The sequence below is a fragment of the Pseudonaja textilis genome, chromosome 1 (assembly GCF_049901715.1).
Source record: "Pseudonaja textilis isolate UNSWEBS1 chromosome 1, rPseTex1.2, whole genome shotgun sequence".
NCBI lineage: Eukaryota > Metazoa > Chordata > Lepidosauria > Squamata > Elapidae > Pseudonaja > Pseudonaja textilis.
The window spans coordinates 229,525,889-229,543,484 of NC_141990.1; the positions used below are offsets into that span (position 1 = coordinate 229,525,889).

At 37.9% G+C, this 17,596-nt stretch overlaps 1 protein-coding gene across 2 annotated transcripts in view; it reads right to left on the bottom strand.

Annotated features, from left to right (window-relative positions):
* Positions 1–17,596, bottom strand: part of ANO9 (anoctamin 9) — a 69,333-nt gene that overhangs the window by 10,161 nt on the left and 41,576 nt on the right. For both annotated transcript variants that reach the window (XM_087920896.1, XM_087920897.1), the window contains exons 7-21: positions 17,510–17,592; positions 16,813–16,947; positions 14,243–14,339; positions 12,418–12,478; positions 11,608–11,690; positions 9,895–9,999; positions 7,960–8,124; positions 7,237–7,273; positions 6,282–6,393; positions 5,921–5,978; positions 5,279–5,376; positions 3,257–3,411; positions 2,606–2,758; positions 1,778–1,925; positions 200–307 (exon numbers count right to left, since the gene is read on the bottom strand). In XM_087920896.1, the coding sequence (XP_087777022.1) occupies positions 200–307; positions 1,778–1,925; positions 2,606–2,758; positions 3,257–3,411; positions 5,279–5,376; positions 5,921–5,978; positions 6,282–6,393; positions 7,237–7,273; positions 7,960–8,124; positions 9,895–9,999; positions 11,608–11,690; positions 12,418–12,478; positions 14,243–14,339; positions 16,813–16,947; positions 17,510–17,592 (1,598 nt within the window). The remainder of the gene's footprint in view (positions 1–199; positions 308–1,777; positions 1,926–2,605; positions 2,759–3,256; positions 3,412–5,278; positions 5,377–5,920; positions 5,979–6,281; positions 6,394–7,236; positions 7,274–7,959; positions 8,125–9,894; positions 10,000–11,607; positions 11,691–12,417; positions 12,479–14,242; positions 14,340–16,812; positions 16,948–17,509; positions 17,593–17,596) is intronic.

Sequence of the window (17,596 nt, forward strand, 5' to 3'; positions counted from 1 at the left end):
AAAATACCATAAAATAAATTCTAGTACCTAGTGAATATAGGGAAAACCAGTTCTGGTACAAATCAGTCCTGTCATTAGAGTGCTGAACACAAATGATAGTAAAGGAGGAGGCGTACATTCAAAAACATTGTCTGGCCTGCTGTGTACTTTCTGTTTTGAATTGGAGGGCACAGGAACATTGATAGGCATTAGACAATACCTGCAGTGGGTTATCTTATTCCCCATTGGGTCCGTCAGATTCACAGTATTCTCAAAGTGCTGGACATTGAAAACTGAAAGGCTGTGGTTGATATAACCTGTCAAACAGCTACGGAAGCACAACAAAGCAATAGTCAGTATGCAATTCTGTAGGTTGTAAAATATTTTTTGTACAAGAAGAGAATTTTATTTAGTCATTTCTTTCCCCTTTGGTTCATTCTAACATTCAAGGTAACCTTGTAAGATGCCTTGTAGATATAGAAGAAGATTTTGGTACCCCTTCACATCTACCTAAGTGATATACCAAGGTGACTAAAGCAGCCTCAGTACCCTATCCCAGATAAAACCCTGATTGAAATTAATCCAGAAAATCAGTCCATCACTTTTTCAGTCATTTTTCAGATTCCAGAATGGAATATTTGATACTGGGCTATAATTGGAAAGGACTTCTGTGTCAAGAAACAACTTTGTCAGTAAAGGTCTTATAGTTGTTTCCTTTAAAAGCAGCAGGAACAAATCCCAGGTTCAAGGAGATAGATGATAGCTAGATAGTTAGATAACGATAGAGGGATAGATGATAGAGTCCTCTATCATAAGTCCTCTTTACTGTACGCACTGCCATGGAATAAGATATCAAATGATCCTGAAAAAAAGCCCCATTCCATGTCCAGTCCTATTCATTACAATATATACTTACAATCTTAATTCTTTTGACGTTCCTATTAGCAACATTGATAGACATGCCATGTTTCAGATTTCCAATTGAAAATTACAGTTACTTGCCTAATACAATAATTTGCCCTAACACTGTAATCTCATTATTACATGAAACATATTTCATGTATATGCATCTGGATTAAATTAGAAAGTGCTTAAAAGTCACTGGGTTCTTTGATGTTCGAGCATGGGAGATATTGTTATTCAGTGCAATATTTTTGGTTACAGGACATGCATGTACTATGATTAAAAGAAGGCCATCAATAAAGGGACAATATTTATTTTTTAATGAGGAAAAGTCAGGTATATTCTGTCACACACATTTTGCAAAATGTGGCCAATCTAAAAACCTATTTAATTTCCCTTTCTGTGGTTTTCAAGCATTGCTCTATTCAGCTAATTCTAATTTTTTTCCTTCATTTTAATCTAACTACCTTTTTACTCCTCTCCATAACCATACACCAAGAGGCCACAAGCACATGACACTCACAGCTATTTAACTACATTTTAGATTGCTTAGTAGTGGGAAGCCAGCCTGTGTGGTTCATCTCATCATGTGAATCAAGCTACTGAACTGAGTTATTTACAATTATTTACCATAGATAAACATGTCAAACAAACAGGGAAGAGAAGCAACAGGTACACTACAAATACAAGCTCACTAATCCTTAGAAACATACAATGTTTTAAAAACCCAGTTATATTCCTATGATGAAAAACAATGAGGAGGATTAATCATATTTTTAATTCTAGTAGCCTTAAGCTTAGAGGAAAATTATGAACAATATATTTATTTAAATAAAGAACCAATAAACTATACATTATATTTAACAGCCATGTTAGAATTTCAGAAAATACTAACTCAATGCCAGTATTGTTCTTCTGCTTGCATGGACTGAATGTATATTGGTACACCAGCATGGGGATGAAATCTGAGGTGATGGCAATAACTAGGCCATTGCCAATGACAGAGAGTATACCAATTATTTCTAGGATGTAGTACCAGATACCTGTAAAAGGAGTGAAAAACAAAGGAGATACTGTCTTAGTCAATATATGGAAGAAAGAGAATTTGCCCTAACTGTAATGAATCCTTACCCCTGCCCCACATAGGGAAAAATAGTCCTTTTCCTGCAAACTGCTTTGAATAGCGTTATATGTGGAAAATGTAGAATATAAATGAACTATAGGCTGCAATTAATTAATTGGCATAACAAGAATTTTCTTACTCTGAGAGAAAAAGCGATATGGAACAATGTGGTGACCTGTGTGTTATTTAGAGCAGTTACTCAACCTTGGCAACTTTAACCTTGCTAGCTGGGGAATTCTGGGCATTGGAGTTGAAAAGGTTGAGAAACACTGGTTGAGAGAGTAAACTGGGAATGTTGCATTTCTCATTTTCATTCTCCAAATAGCATCTATCTGGATCTTCTTGCTCTGGCCAAACCTAGCTATATCTTGACTTGGGAGGCTGTACTTCAATGGTTTTAGTCATAAGGCTTGAGTTGATGTATTGCTCTGGACCTCAAAGACCATCAAAGCATTTGACTCAATCCCAAAATTCTATCCCCTTGTTTAAAAGCAGCTGCATCAAAAGAATACCTTATCACAGTAAAATTGCTGTTTTGACACATGAAACAGGCCTACCAAATGGGCTGGGGGAAAAAAATCTCTTTGACCTGCATCTTACCAATGGTGTTAGCTTTCTTGGGCACCATTCGTTTCTGCAGTTTCACCATTTTGATAGCATCCAACCGAATCTCAAAAAGGTTATTGATAAAGGCCAGCAATGGTGCAAGGGGGAAAGCAGCCACGAAAATAGTGGTGAAGCTGTATTGGATCACTATGGATATAAAGAAAAGGTTAAAAAGAGGCAGGAAATTAAACAACACAAACTTTCGATTACTAAATTTATTGGGTGAAAAGGGATATGCATATTCTAGTCCAAGAACTTGCAGGTGATAGAGCACATTAATGTCTATTTCTTTTCCAAGGAAAACATCTGTCATTAAAAAAACATCTTAGTTTAGTTCAGAGCTCTAGTTCAGAATGCTTGCGCTTTATGAGTGACAATGCAATACCTTAACTGTACTGGGCATATACAAGTTGGATTCCAGATGTTAACATTATCATTATGATCAAGAATATTTCTTTCAAAAATTGGTGATAAGAACTGAAAGCAATCAATGCAATAATACAGGTATTTTATTCTCATGTTCCTCGAAACTATTGTGTAGCTTTGACTGACAAAACAGCCAGCATTCTAACCTTAGTTTGACCCGCATGGCAGGTTGCTGTGTCTTATAATGTTCTGTGAGCTTTTCCACTGAACTTCACTTACTCATCTCCATGTATTCATCAAACAAGGTGAAGACATTGACTTCATTGAGCTGATAGTTCCACAGCCATTCCTCCTTGCACGAGTCCTGGGATATCTGCTCCACATTAATCCTTTGGGGCTTTCTGTACAGCAGACGGCACTTGTAGGTTAGGGTACTGAAGGGGCAAATATGTAATATTAAGGAAAGTGAAATTCAAAAGAAGACAGCTGTCGACTGTTAAGGTGCTCATGAATATCTACGCTTAAGGAGGCCAACAACAGACATAATCCACCCATCCTGCAACTTGATGACTTCCCCAAATGGGAAACCCCAACTCCCATTTTCCCAAATTCTCAGGTAATCAGATTGTCTTTCTTTTTCACAATTTTTGTTAGTTAATTTTTTTTTCATAAAGGCTAGGATATCTGAACACTTCATAAATCTCTCTCCAAATAACCGTTCAAATGTTCCTGCAAAGAAAACAGTTATTCATAGGCTTGATTCACACTGGAGATCACACTTCTGTTCCCTTGGTATTTCTTTAAATTTACATAGCCACCCATCTCACCTGACTCTGAATGGCTCACACATTAAACAGCAAAATCAAACACATATAAATAAAATTTAAAACAATTAACTGCAAGCATTAAAAAATATCAATAGAAGAGAATGTTTCTAGCTCAGGGATGGAGTTCTCGGTGCTCTCTTGAGCTTGCTTCTTCAGTGTGACGTTACTTAGTTGGGTAATGAAATGTCTGCAAGAAAACAACCAAACTGAGAGCACTAAGGACTTCATTGAAAAAAAAAAGTTCATGAAAAGGCCAGCCGACAGCTCACAGACAACACAGCTATCTTGGAGGGTCTCTGTGGCCACAGGATCCTGATGGCACTCTTAGATTGAGCCAATCTAACCTCAGGAAAGATGACATTGCCAGGAGTCAGTACCACAGCACCAAAGGTTCTCTTCCTGGATCCCATTAGATGAAACTCTTTTGTAGACGGGATCCATAACATGCTCACCTATATTAAGGTAGAAACTCTTGGAAAACAACTAGCCATGTTCCATTTAAGAAGTGAGGCAATTTCTAAATTTCTTCTCTATATATGATGAAGTGGGCAATTGCCAGATCCAAAACCACTTCCAGACTTCAAAGTCCCAGAGAAATTTCAATTGTCAGCTAAATTTGACAACATATTTCCAATCAAACTTCACTGGGAGAATAAAGAAATCAAATGGGTTAAGTTCCAGAGAGGCTTAATGCACCTTTACACTGCAAAACAAATAAAAATGGTGCCGCCTCTGTCATAATAATTGTAATCCTGCAGAAAGCTGCCACTCTGTACATCATCATTATGTCACTGTGCTGCCCTCTGGCTGCTGACAAAAAAAAATTTTTTTAAGTGCAAAAGCTGCCTGATATCAGCTCAAGAAATATTTGTGCAGTTTACCAGCTCAAGGATTCCCACAATGGGGCAAACTGTTGTAACCATATGTATAAGCCCAGGCACGTGAATGAGGTCCTTGCCCTCGCTCCCTACTTCAAAGTGCTTATAGAGCGCTACCATATGTGTGCACGAGAGAAGAATCACAATAGTAGAAAGAAAAGGCACAGAATGTTGTTATTCCACAATCGCCAACTGCAAGAGAGCCTCCTTCATGCCATGGTTCTCCAACTATTCGATATAAAAATGCAGGCTGTATATCTCACAGGCAAAGACCCAGGTTGAAGAAACTAACTGTATCGCAGGATGTTGTATCCTAAATGTTGATGATTTAAGCATATGGGCTGCAGCACAACTCCAAAGGAAGAGAGGCCCCACCCTATTCCTAGATATTGGTTCACCTGGTTTGAAAGAACAAAACTCCTTCCTTGCCCTGAAGCCAAAGAAGAAGTACAATTCATAATTTCTTTTCCCAGAATTGAAATTGTCATTGCATGCGTATACACACACACACACACACACACAAAATAGTTTCGTTTGAGCTGTAAATGTGCAATGATCTGGAAAAATAAAGAGGGAGATGAATTTGATCTACTTACGGAAGCCAGTACTCCACGAGGTTGCTGAAAGTTTGCTTTAATGTCATAATTACAAACATCTGAATGAAAAGGTCTGTCATGCAACCACTGGGATGACACTAGAAAAAGAAAAAGGAATGTGTTGTAACTGAAGTATGCTTCAAATTTTTTTTTTTTTTTTTTGGTACTCTCACTCTGAAAAAGGCATATGAGGAAAAAACTAGAAAATGATGCACATCTGTACATTTCTTATGTTTTTGTTCAGCTTTCCCTCCCAAGAGTTCAAGGTAGCATACAAGGTCTTCTTTTTCTCCATTTTATCCTCTCCCAAATCATCTGACCAAATATGACATTGAGAGAGAGTGATCGACCCAATTGGTTCTAAGTACATGATCTGAATTTGTTTTATGTATCTTGCATCCACACCTACCCATTACTGTCATGAACACATATATGCCTCCTTCTGGTAACTTTTATAGACTGTTCAGAGTGCAAGTCAAAAGTCATACTAAGATTTAAGCAACAGAATAATCTCCATCTGGAGCCAAGATTTAAACCATCCCAATATGCTAAGAGATGAATAAAAAGAGATGAAAGAAGAAATTAATTTAATAGGAGATCAAGAGAGGAGTGGGAAAAAGGGATTGTAGTAAAGTAGCTTACTTCTTCCAGTCTCCATTTGCCAGCCACACGTACATAAGATCCTGGATGGCCATTAATCCTAATAAGGAAGTGAGATTAAAATATAAATTGTTTCCAATCCTAATTATAGCTTTGATAATCATCATGTATAGAATGATACATAAAAAAATTCCAACAGTGGTAAAAAAAAAAGCAGCATTTCAAACATCAAAAACTAGAGTCAGATTTTCAAAGGACATGGATAAATGGAGAAGTGAGGGTAGGAATCCTATAGTTTCAGAATGTGGCAAAGTTTTCAGTAAAACTTAGATCTTGAGATTCAGCTCTAATACCTGCAGATGCCCAATATCTAACTCTCCCAAGTTCACTACTTACTGTTTACCTCCCTAGGAAGAAAGCAACGTAGATCAGAGAAGAGAAATAGTTGAAGAACTGGAAGGTGAAGACTTTAATTGTATAGCTTTTCTCTCGCTCGCTGAATGATCTTGGCCTCTCTAGGGGAAAAAAGCACAAAACCATACAGTCAGTTACAGTCCTTGGGACAACTGGTCTTGTCTCATGCATGCCTTACTCAGTTTCAAGAATGTATTTTTCATGCAGCACTGAACATCTCTGTAGTGAGTCTTCACTCATCCCCTATAGCAGGGGGGTCAAACTCGATTTAATTGAGGGCCACATAAGGGTTGTTGTGTTTGACCTCGGGAGGCCAGGTGGGCATGGCTAGTGTGGGGATGGCTAGATTGACGTCATGCATATTGAGGATGCCTGTGGTGGCCCGAGTGCTCTGCCAGCGAAAATGGACCTCAGGAGGGCCGTGCGCAGCCCTCTCAAGCTTGGTTGCACTGGCAGAAGGTTGCAAGAGGCTGTCTCAGCTAAAAACAGAGCCTGGGTGGGCCACACACAGCCTTCCCGAGCTCCATTTTTGCTGGCAGGGGGTTGCAGGAGGTCATCATAGCCAAAAATGGAGCCCAGTGGGCCCCACGTGGCTCTCCTGAACTCCGTTTTCACTGGCAGAGGCACCGCAGGCCGGTCCTTCACTGTTTCAAGGGCAGCCCTGCAGGCCAGATCTAAGCATCCCGAGGGCCAGATCTGGCCTGCGGGCCTTCAGTTTGACATCCCTGCGTTACAGAAATCTTTAACTATCAAGTTGTTTTCCAGTTGTATTGAAATACAATTTGCTTTATCCTGCATGATTGCCCATGCTACCTTGAGCTGCCAGAAGTTACAGTCCAAAACAGCTGGACAGCAACAGATGAAAACAGGCTACAGTACACACACACACACACACACACACTCAAATAGAAAGATGAATGTACACAGCATCAGATGCTTCTTACCTAGTTTACAGAGAAGGTGTGCAATATACTTGTTCACCTGCAATAGAAATACAAATTATACAAGTGCAAAGTATTCTGACCAAGGCTTTCAAGACCGTAATTAAGTACTTGCTTAGTTAAAACAACTCTTGTTTTATTTCAACACTGGGAATTATGTTCATTCCCAGCCCGTAATGAGTCCCAAACAGTCCCTCAAGATAAGCACCCACATTTCTTTCCTTTGAATTGCTGTCAATAACTAAAGTGCCAAATGAACTATAAAAAATCGAAGTACAAAGTCTGCACAGAGCTTCAAGGATTAATCCGAACAGAACAAACGACTTTGCTTCCTACAAAGGTTTCTTCACCTTTGCCTGTCCTTTATACCTAATGGGAGGGGCAATCACCTCCAAGCCTTACTCCTGAGTCACCCCTTTTGTCTCAGCTGCTCTTGCCTTCTAGCAGCTTTGTGCACACACACACTGGGAACAGGCTCCCCTTGTTCCTCTGCCTCGCTGTTGCCAGACTCCGGAGGCTCCAGAGTCAGCACCCCACTCCCAGAGGGTCCTAGCCCCATCTCTGCATCGGATGCAGGACCCTCGTCCAAGTCCAATCCAGACTCCCAGACTGGTCCCCATTCTTCCCCACTGTCTGATTCCGCTGTCACCTGCGCAGGCTGCCGGCGAACCACAACACAGAGTGCCTGCAAAACAAGACACCTGCAAAACAAGCAGCAGTGTGTACCTTGGTCATAATGATGATGCTCAAGTAATGCATCACTGCACCCGTCAGGACTGCCACTGTAGTGGCTTTCTCTTGAAGGAATTTTGAATTGGACTGAGTAAAGATTACTGTCACCACAACCCGGTAGATGACCAAGACATGGGCCATGCCAATCAGCACACATATCTAAAAGAAAAAGAAAAAAGGAAGTATTGATACCACCGAAAAGGAAAAATGAAAACATCAGAACAGTGGAAGGCCAGGTGGTCCATCAGTTTCAGATAAGCATGATGAAACTACATCAATTCCATCTAAAGACATGGTTTGCCTATATTGATTAAATAATAAAGTTATTAGTCTTGAAAGTGCCATAAACTCTTAAATGTTTAGCTGCTGACTAATTCATATTCCCTCTCTGAAAGCTCTGCTTGTTTGTTTTTGTTTTATAGGAGGGTGCAACAGAAGGTGGCTTGTGAATCTTTTCTCTCTGCCATTTCTTTCCTATATAAAGTTCTACTACCCTTAGATTTTGGAAATAATATTCTAAAAATAAAATTTCCGAATTTCTCTTTTTGGAAAAGTTGTCCTGCTGCATTGTGAAACTGAAAATAATCTGCTGATTTGTGACAAATTTCAGCTCCATCTCACATCTATAGGGATTTTCATAAAAGGGAAGGTTTGATTTTCATAAAAGTTTCCAATATTTGAAACTTATTGGAGAGTATCACAATGGCCAGAATTATTTCCCCATTACTTTCCTAGCTCCCAAATGGGATCTGAATGTGTGTCTGAGTTTTGAAGGAGCAGCACAAAGTCCCTTTAGGAATTCTTCAGAATACAAATTTTGCCTAAAGTGGACCATCTTTTAAGTTTAAGATTATTGATGTGCCAGGACAGCTGAATGGTAGGGTTAATTAATGGGAGCAAGAACTGAAATGTAGAAAAAACTTCCATTTCCTGTATCCATTTCTGTTTGAATATACAGTAAGCCTATGGGTTAGACAAAGTAGTACTGGTCAGAAAAATAAACTGAGGATTTAAACTGCTGAAAGTGATACTGTCAGCTGTCCTTCTAGGAGATTATTGTGTCACCTGTCTGGGTATTCAGGTTTCTTTATTTGCATTTTAATAAAAGTGATATTAGCATTTTAGTGTGGCATCCATACTTCCTTTTAAAGTTTAGCAAACTATGTTTTTCTTTTAAAGAAAGCCATTTCTTCTTTCAATAGCAAGAACTAGTCTTTCCAACAACTAAACAATAGGGAGCATATTCTGGAAGTCTTTAAATACTTACAAATATATTAAGATACAGACTCATTTGGGAAAGTGGGTGATGTAGCCGATAAATTTGCCACTTGTGGAATATTATGTAGAAACAATGCTTTCTGGATTCAATTTTCACATCAAATCCATGTCTTTTATTGTTTGATCATTTGCTTTCTATCACATACACTGAATGTATGTATTATTTGTTTCTATAGTCTATTAAAATTTTTGACATTTCCCACCCTTAATAAATCTTTATGCTTTGCCTGAATTACTTAAGTGAGTCATATTTTCAGGTTTGCAAAAAAGCCCCATTGCAAAAGTAAACTTGTTTTCTCTCCCAAATTCAGGCAGTAGATATTCACTCCACACAAACTCAGTGCCTAAATGTTGAGGCAACACTTGTATCTTATTCACATATGCCATTGGTGTCCAGCTAGCATATTCTTTCACAATAAGAGGTAAAGATCAGGAAAAAAATGTAATGCATATTTTGCCTATTATATAGGCAAATATAACATTGCTTATTTTTATTATTTAGAAATAAAAAAATCTTTTGAAATGCCTTTTCATTTATAGGAATCTCTTCTAATTATACTCCAAAGGTGTAGTATTTTTCTTAAATATGTACCATTAATAAACATACAAAATAAATATGAAAAGTACATTAGGAAAACAGTATCCACGTACCATAATAAGAGCTAAAATAAGCACAATTATACTGCGGATATATGAATGCTGATACTCCTCAGAGGTATCTTCAGGGTTATTGATGAGTTCCAAAGCCAATTCCTCCTACAGAAAGAAGTATAGTCACACTTAACAACTTCTTGTTAAGGTTTCCATTTGTATTAAAGATGGGAAGAAAACATCATTATTTCTTCTGTTCAGGAAAGGGACTACAAGGAAGAAAGTTTTATTAATACTACAACTTCTGACTCTTAGCTTTTTCATTCCTGCCACTTTTGTGATCCCAGTGGTAATAGTAATCACACTTTTATTAAATGCCTGAAGGCTTTAAAATTCTGAGGTTATTAAAGCGAGAAGAGATTTTTTTTCCTTTATTCCAATTTTATTTCCTGATGGTCTCTTGTAGTCAATGAGACTTGGCTTTAAGATAATGCTTGAAATCAGTGTTTGAATTATGGCAATGCTGTATTTCAGGGACAAATTCTGGATTTTTAAAAAATGTATATAATCAGCAGCAACATACTAAATGATTAGTTTGCCATTTACTTTTGCCCCTTTTCCAGTTCTGCAGCAAAGCAAAAATCCATGGTGAAATTAGGAGTGAGAGCTTTGTGGGGGGCACTGGTTAGAATGGAATATTGCAGGCTAACTCTGCTCACTGCCAGGAGTTCGATCCTGACAGGCTCAAGGTTGATTCAGCCTTCCATATTTCTGAGGTCAGTATAACTATGACCCAAAATGGTGGAGGCAATATCCTGATTCTGTAAACCTCTTAGACAGAGCTGTAAAGCACTATGAAGCACTTTATAAGGCTTATTGCTATTGTGTTCAGCTGCACTAATAAGAGCCACCAGTAGAATATTATGATTATAAGGACTGGCCTATGCAGCCTAAATTCTAACCTCTACTGTAGGTGAAAGCATATTAGCTATCTCTGTAAATTATCCTCAGAATCTAACAGAAGCAATCAAATAATTCAGCAATTGTAAAACTATCATAATCTGGTAAGCAAAAGTCTGTTCCTTAGGGTTAACTGTGGGTAAACTATAGATGTGAGAGAATTGGATTAAAATATGCAAAACAATTGCATACAAAGACAGAAGTGGAACAGAAAGCAATTGGGATGCAAAAATATTCCCAGACTGATGAAACAAAAAAAGGCAAATGCTTCCTATTTTTGTACCTTTTCCTGGAAATGCCAGAGACAGATCTTTCTATATGCAAATAAGTGCTCTGCTTCTACTACTATCTTAATAGCATCATAAATCAAGGATTGAACATGTGAAGCTATTTTATATAGTGTTACACAATTGTCCCAAATAATAAAATGCTCTCTTTCAGAGATCTGAGACTGTTTTATTTAGATGATAGGATACAGCTAAAAGCAAGGCCCATGGAATCTCCTTCAGCATTTGGAACATGTAAACATGGATTGGTTTAATTTAATTTCAGTTATTAGTATTCAAAACATTGCGCAAGGTAACATAATGGAACTCTTGGGAAGTGGGGGCCTTTGCCTAAAAAATTGCTGACTCTGGGTCTAAGGTACAAGCAGAAGTTTTATCTTTGTTTTATTTTACTTTTTGCAACACGGGTTAGACATCAGCACCTGTGTAGTAGCTGTACTTGTACTAAAACTATTACAGAGAAGGTTTTTCTTGCCACCAGAGATATTAAGAATATTCTTATGTACGAGAAAAGCACTGGCCTTACCTCTTCTTCATCCCATGAATACATATTCCATTGATTGACTTTTTTAGCTCTGTATCTCTTCCATAGCTCCAAAAATAAAGTGGCTGTACATTAAAGATAAATAAGATAAAGAGGGATGAGGGAACAAGGGAGCAAGGCAGTGAGCGAGGAAGGAGGGAAAGAGAGAGACAGAGATAGCAAAAACATCATTTTCAATCTCTTCCATGAATCCTCCAGTATTCTGCATAGTACAGAGCAATTCATTTTATAAAATGTATAGAAGGCATTTAAGAGCTACCACAACTCTGCTTATAAAAGCTATATACCAAGATCTGTGCCTAATGCACAGAGTTGATTGCAAGGTAACCTAGTACACTTCTCCAAGTTCCATGGAATACATTTAAAACAAAACAGTAGCTATTATTTTCAAAAAGTATATTAGGGTATATAAAGACAATGTTTCCTTTGAATCAAGCCTTATGCCTTTGGTCATATGGCCATATGGAAGTGGCTTGCTATTCATATCCTCTTGCCTTTAAAAGAAAATATATATTTTAAAAAATATTTTATATTAAAATAGAATATCATCTATGTAACGGCCTTGGTATTTCCCAGTGATCTCCTATCCAACTACTGCCCATGTCTATTGAGTCAGCCAAAGTATGCAGAGGATATATATTTCTAAGGGAACATTAAGAATATAATGGAACATATACAAACATACACAAAATATTTTGGCAATGAAGAGGAGAAAGGATTGTTCTGTGGACAGAAAAGAGCTTATATTTTTTTAAAAACAGCATTCCTCATTAAACCAATCCGCACGCTTACCCCAGACAGTCATGAACATTGCGAACAGAACTGTCCCTTCATTGTCAACCATATGGGTGATCTAAACGGTTAAAAAAAAAAAGAGGAGAGTTAAATCACTAGAGTTCTTTGAAAACAGTGTGTAGCTTTTTTTCACAATTTTGCTTTTTGTCATTCTGCTTTCTTTGATCACATATGCCCCCCTTCCCTTGTGAACATGGATGGATGGGCCATTCAACTATGATATAGATCATAAAGACATCATAAATTCTTTTCTTATATTTAAGTGAAATCTAACTGTAAGTGGTGTTCATTATTTCTGGTTCTAGTTCCTATAGCAGCGGAAAATTCATTCCTATTCATCTTCCTCATGGCACCTTTTTACATACATAGAATAGAATGAGTGAAAGCACCTTCCAGGTCTTCTAGTATAGGAGAACCTATACCATTTCATGAATACATGAATACAAATATAATGTCATCCCTTTAGTCTTAATTTTTTTCAGACTAACCACCCCACGTTCGTTCAGCTTCTCCGTTTAGGGTATCCCCTCAAACCCCTTCTAGCAGCTGCTTCACAGAGTTGCCTCATGTTCAGCTTGTCCACCTTTCTCCAATATAGCATTTCGAAGCCACACATTCTCTATCTTAGATGTGTGCCCCACATTTTTCCTTTCTAAATACAAAACCTTACAATTCTCCCTTTTATAGGATATCTTGATCTCTCAGACCAGTTTTTCCAAACTGTCCAGTTTAGACTGAAATCTCATTCTCTTATTCTGAGTGCTTGCTTGACCTTCCAACTTTCTTTCATTCCCAATTATGATAAACAGCCAATCAATGCCTTTTTAGCGAGGTCATTAAATTGTTGAGTAATACTGGTCCCAACATAATTGGCTACGTCTCCCCAATTCAATGTAAAGTCCCTAATTTTTATTGTGTGAGTATGTTAGCTCGCCAATTGTTGATCCCCTGAGCTGTCTTGGCATCTAAATTGCTCCTTAACAGCCTGGCAATGAGAATGTCATGCGGAAACTTGTCAAAACTTTTCCTGAAACTGAGGTTGATTACATCCCTAGCAGTCACTTTGTCCACTAAAGGGAAGTCTCTTTTTATCTATTTTGGACAAAGTAATGCTGATTTCTAGCAATCATGGCATTAACTTCAAGATATTTTTGAAAGAGCATTTGAGAGTCAAGCTAAAGACTATACATTAAAATTCCTCAAAACACTCGTGGAACTATGTGGTGTTAAAATTAAGCAACTACCCCCTTTATAAATGTCTATTTCTTTATTCATTCTTTTATTTATTTTTCAAATTCATATAGTGCCCATCTGACAAATCAAATGACTCTTGATTTGACAAGGGAAATGGAACTCTCAGTTTAGCCATAAAATATTTAGATGCCCCACGTCTGTTGATCAGGTGGGAAAAGATGCTGGGAGGCAAGCCAAAAACAAAGGAAGTAACTCCAAGGGGTACTTCAACTCCCTACTTTCATGGGAATATGATTCTTTGTTCTTTCAGAATTCCATTGCCTTTTTAGTCCTGCCCCATTCTCTGGTAGTTGTGCTCTGAGGGCCTCACTCACTTCAGTATTGAAGGCTAACCCCACCCCCCATTGGGACCATTTTTTTTCTCTATCTCTTTATGTAAGAAGACTACATTTGCTATTCTCTGGTCCCCTGGCTCTTCCCTAGTTCTTCCAAGCAGATCAAAATGTACTTTTCTCCAGCCTCCACTGAGAAAGCATAACTACCTGTGGATATTCTGTTTCTTGGATAGCAGAAGTACTAGAATCATAAGATCACCACAAGAGATAAGTAAGATATTTTATGTTCTTACCTTGGCATATGTGCAAGTGTCTGATAAAATCCAAAACGGGCACTTCTGGTCACAGAGTGGACACATGATGGTAGTGTTGGCCTCACAGATTTCTTTACTAAATCAGAGAGGTAACAAAATTGAACATTTACTGGTTTATTATCCCCACAATTAAATAACAGGGGACAGCCAAAACAGTGCCTAAACAAGTTGATATTGGTTGTCCTTGACATGCTCATCTGTTCCATCCCTGCAAAATTTTGTAAATGGTGATCAATTGCTCTACTTGTTACATTTTTTGAAATGTAGTATGTCAATATTATGGCAGAAGTAATAAGATATTCCTGGTCAGTTTGGATAACTACCATTTAAGCGTATTTATAGACTTCCCTTAAGGAATTCCCTCTCCCAAAATAGTTCAGGGCTCACAATGTGTTAAAAATCTAAAAGTCACTCATGCTATTCTTAGAAACCATCTAAAACACAAAAACATCAGAAAATGTAATAATGGTTATAAAAGAGTATTTGAAGAAAATCTTATAATTATAAAAACAAAAAGAAATCACAAAGTGTCATTACAACCAAAGCATGACAAACTGCAATAGTTTGATGATATTTAAGTAATAATGTGGTATGAAACAATCCTAGAGAGAAAAAAGTGGGTTGTTAGGTTACCCAACTGCAAAAAATCCTGCAATTATTAGATTGTACCACTCTTCAGAGTGCAAAGGAAGTATGATATCATCTCTACAGATGCATGGAATGAGATCACACATATACACACATGTGATTCAGAGGTCAAATCTTTTGTCACTTTGTGTCCTTGTCACATAAATATCAAGTTGTCAATATACCATATTCCTTATCCAGCATTAAAGTGGGAAAGTTTTCCAAAACTTTGAGAATGGGTCTAATTGTTGGCCTTCCTTGCGGGCAATGATTGCCTACATTATACTGTCAAGATGCATAACTTCATACTAGGTAAGATCTGCCCAACCATGAAGTGCCACTTTGGAAAAGACTCTCCCAAGCCAAACCTAATTCCTGGTGACTTCATAGTGTTTGGGTTTTTTTTCAAAAATAAGAAATGAATTCACCATCTTCTTCTGGGATATTTTTTTCAGTTTCCCAGGTCAGCCTACAGTCCTAGGATTTCTTGGATATTTCCTACCCAAGTATTATCCAGATCTGGCCTTGCTTCGCTTTTTGAGACTATGTATTTTTATTTGGAATCAATCAACAAATGAGTACTGGTCAGAGGAAGTGATGGGTGTTGTTACCAATTTATGAACCAACCTCAGAAAAAATTCTGAGCACTTTCCCATAACAGGTCTGTTCATGATGAAATGTATATGGCTTCCAGGAAAAAAAAGTGGTGCAGTCTTTGCTCAACCAGAGAAACCCTGCATGTTTTCTATTGGAAAAAAATATTCAGAAACACAATCATAAAATTGAATTATACAGTATGACATTCTACAGTAAGCAAAAAGGATGTCACATCCAACTAAACAACTGAGTAGCATTTGAATCTCCCGATGGCTGGCAGAAACATCATATATGACATAATACAGATTTACAGGCAAGATAGTCCTTGTTATTTTGACAATGGATCCTTCAACATCCAGACCACACCCATGGCTTCTCTGGTTGTGCAAAGCCTGTGCCATTTTTTTCCCCTGGAACCTTTTGTATCATCCATAGAAGCTAGTGTCATTGACATGCCAGGAAAAACTAGTGACTATCAGATGCAGTAGTTTCTTTATTTGATTGGTTGTATTCTCCCCTTTCAAAACTGCAGCAGGATTGCAGACAATATTCAAGGAATTAGACTTGATTTTCTGTAAGTTCATCCAACATCCCCCAGGATGTTGTTTTATTGGATAAATATTAGGAAATACTTAATCTAATATTTCTAACATTTGTTTCTTTGCTTAGTACACCTCATATAATATCACTTCTTCAAGTGCGTGCTCTTAATAACTCTTCTTTCCCATCTGCTCTTCACATTGGTTATGGGCCTTTCTTTAGTTCCAGATTTCCATGGCATACTTAAATGGGTCCACATAGAGCAAAAAAATCTGACAAATGATTCTGCCTCTTTTCAAACTGTATCCACACAGGAAGGCAACAACTGGGAAAGATTCCTCCAGAATTACCGGTGGACTGGCTTCTTCTTCCCAGTGTTACTCTTGAATTGGTTCCAGTCCATAATAAAAAGAACGTTGCATGAGGGGTGAGGAACAAGGACCAAGTAACCATGCAGTCGGAGTGCTGAGGAATATTTGGAATTGTTTCAACACCTGCCTGCTCTTGACAGGAGAGGTCCAATGACTAGCTTTATAGATTGGAGGATCCACCAATCCGTTAGAGAAAAAAGGAAGTGGAGGAAGAAGAAATATAAAGAGGAGAAAGCTGTAGCCTGCTCAAAATCATTGTTCCCTTCTCCAGATGCCCCAGATGCCTGTTCACTGTAGGAAGCAATGCCAAAAGACCAACAGAGTGGCTTCCCTTTCTAAACATTCAAAGGTGGCCGCATTCTTCATCCTCATCATTGCTCTGCCATATTCTCGCAAGCAAATAGAGTAACTCACCTGATCTGACTGGAACTGAAGCTGAGGAAGCCATAGATGAAAAGAATACAGCCAGGCACAGCAGCTATTAACAGGACACGTGTATACCAGCCCAGCCAAGCATAATAAAGAGCAATTTTCTCCCCGAAATATGTTCTGAAAAGGAAAGAGTATACCTTGAAAGAATTGTCCAAATAACATTGCTTGCCTTGACATAAATCCTCTAGCTCTGGATCTGAAAGAACTTCCACTAAATGAAGACGTTTCCAAGCCAATACCTTATTTTACAAAAGCAGTTCAATGGAAGCTAGTCACAGAGGCAAAAAAAGAGTAATAGATTGCACTGAACATTGGCGAAATCCAGTGATTCCGTTTCCAAGCACTGGATTATTAAAGCATGTTCAAAAATTGAGCGGCACTAGCAAGAGCTATAGCAGGGTTAAATCTTGGGATCAGATCAGTGAAATATCAAAGAACCATCTCTTCTTCAAGGGAAGCAGATTGTTAAGTGAAGTGCATGACATCATGTGACAGCATGATCTCAATTCAGAAACAAAACAAAGAATACAATTTCAATCTTATTTAAATGTTCCTTTGCCCTTTAGATAAGGAAATAGAACACATAAAGCTATTTAAATTAACACGATGGTATTTTTATTATAGTAACTTCACATTTCAAAGCATCCTCATCTAAGTTTCCAAATCCTCTGTCCTTTACCTGATTTCTCCAATTGGTTGCTTGCGGAAGAGTTTTCTCCATTGAGCCCAATTCATTTTCAGAATGCTACCCAGATTTTCTCTCTAG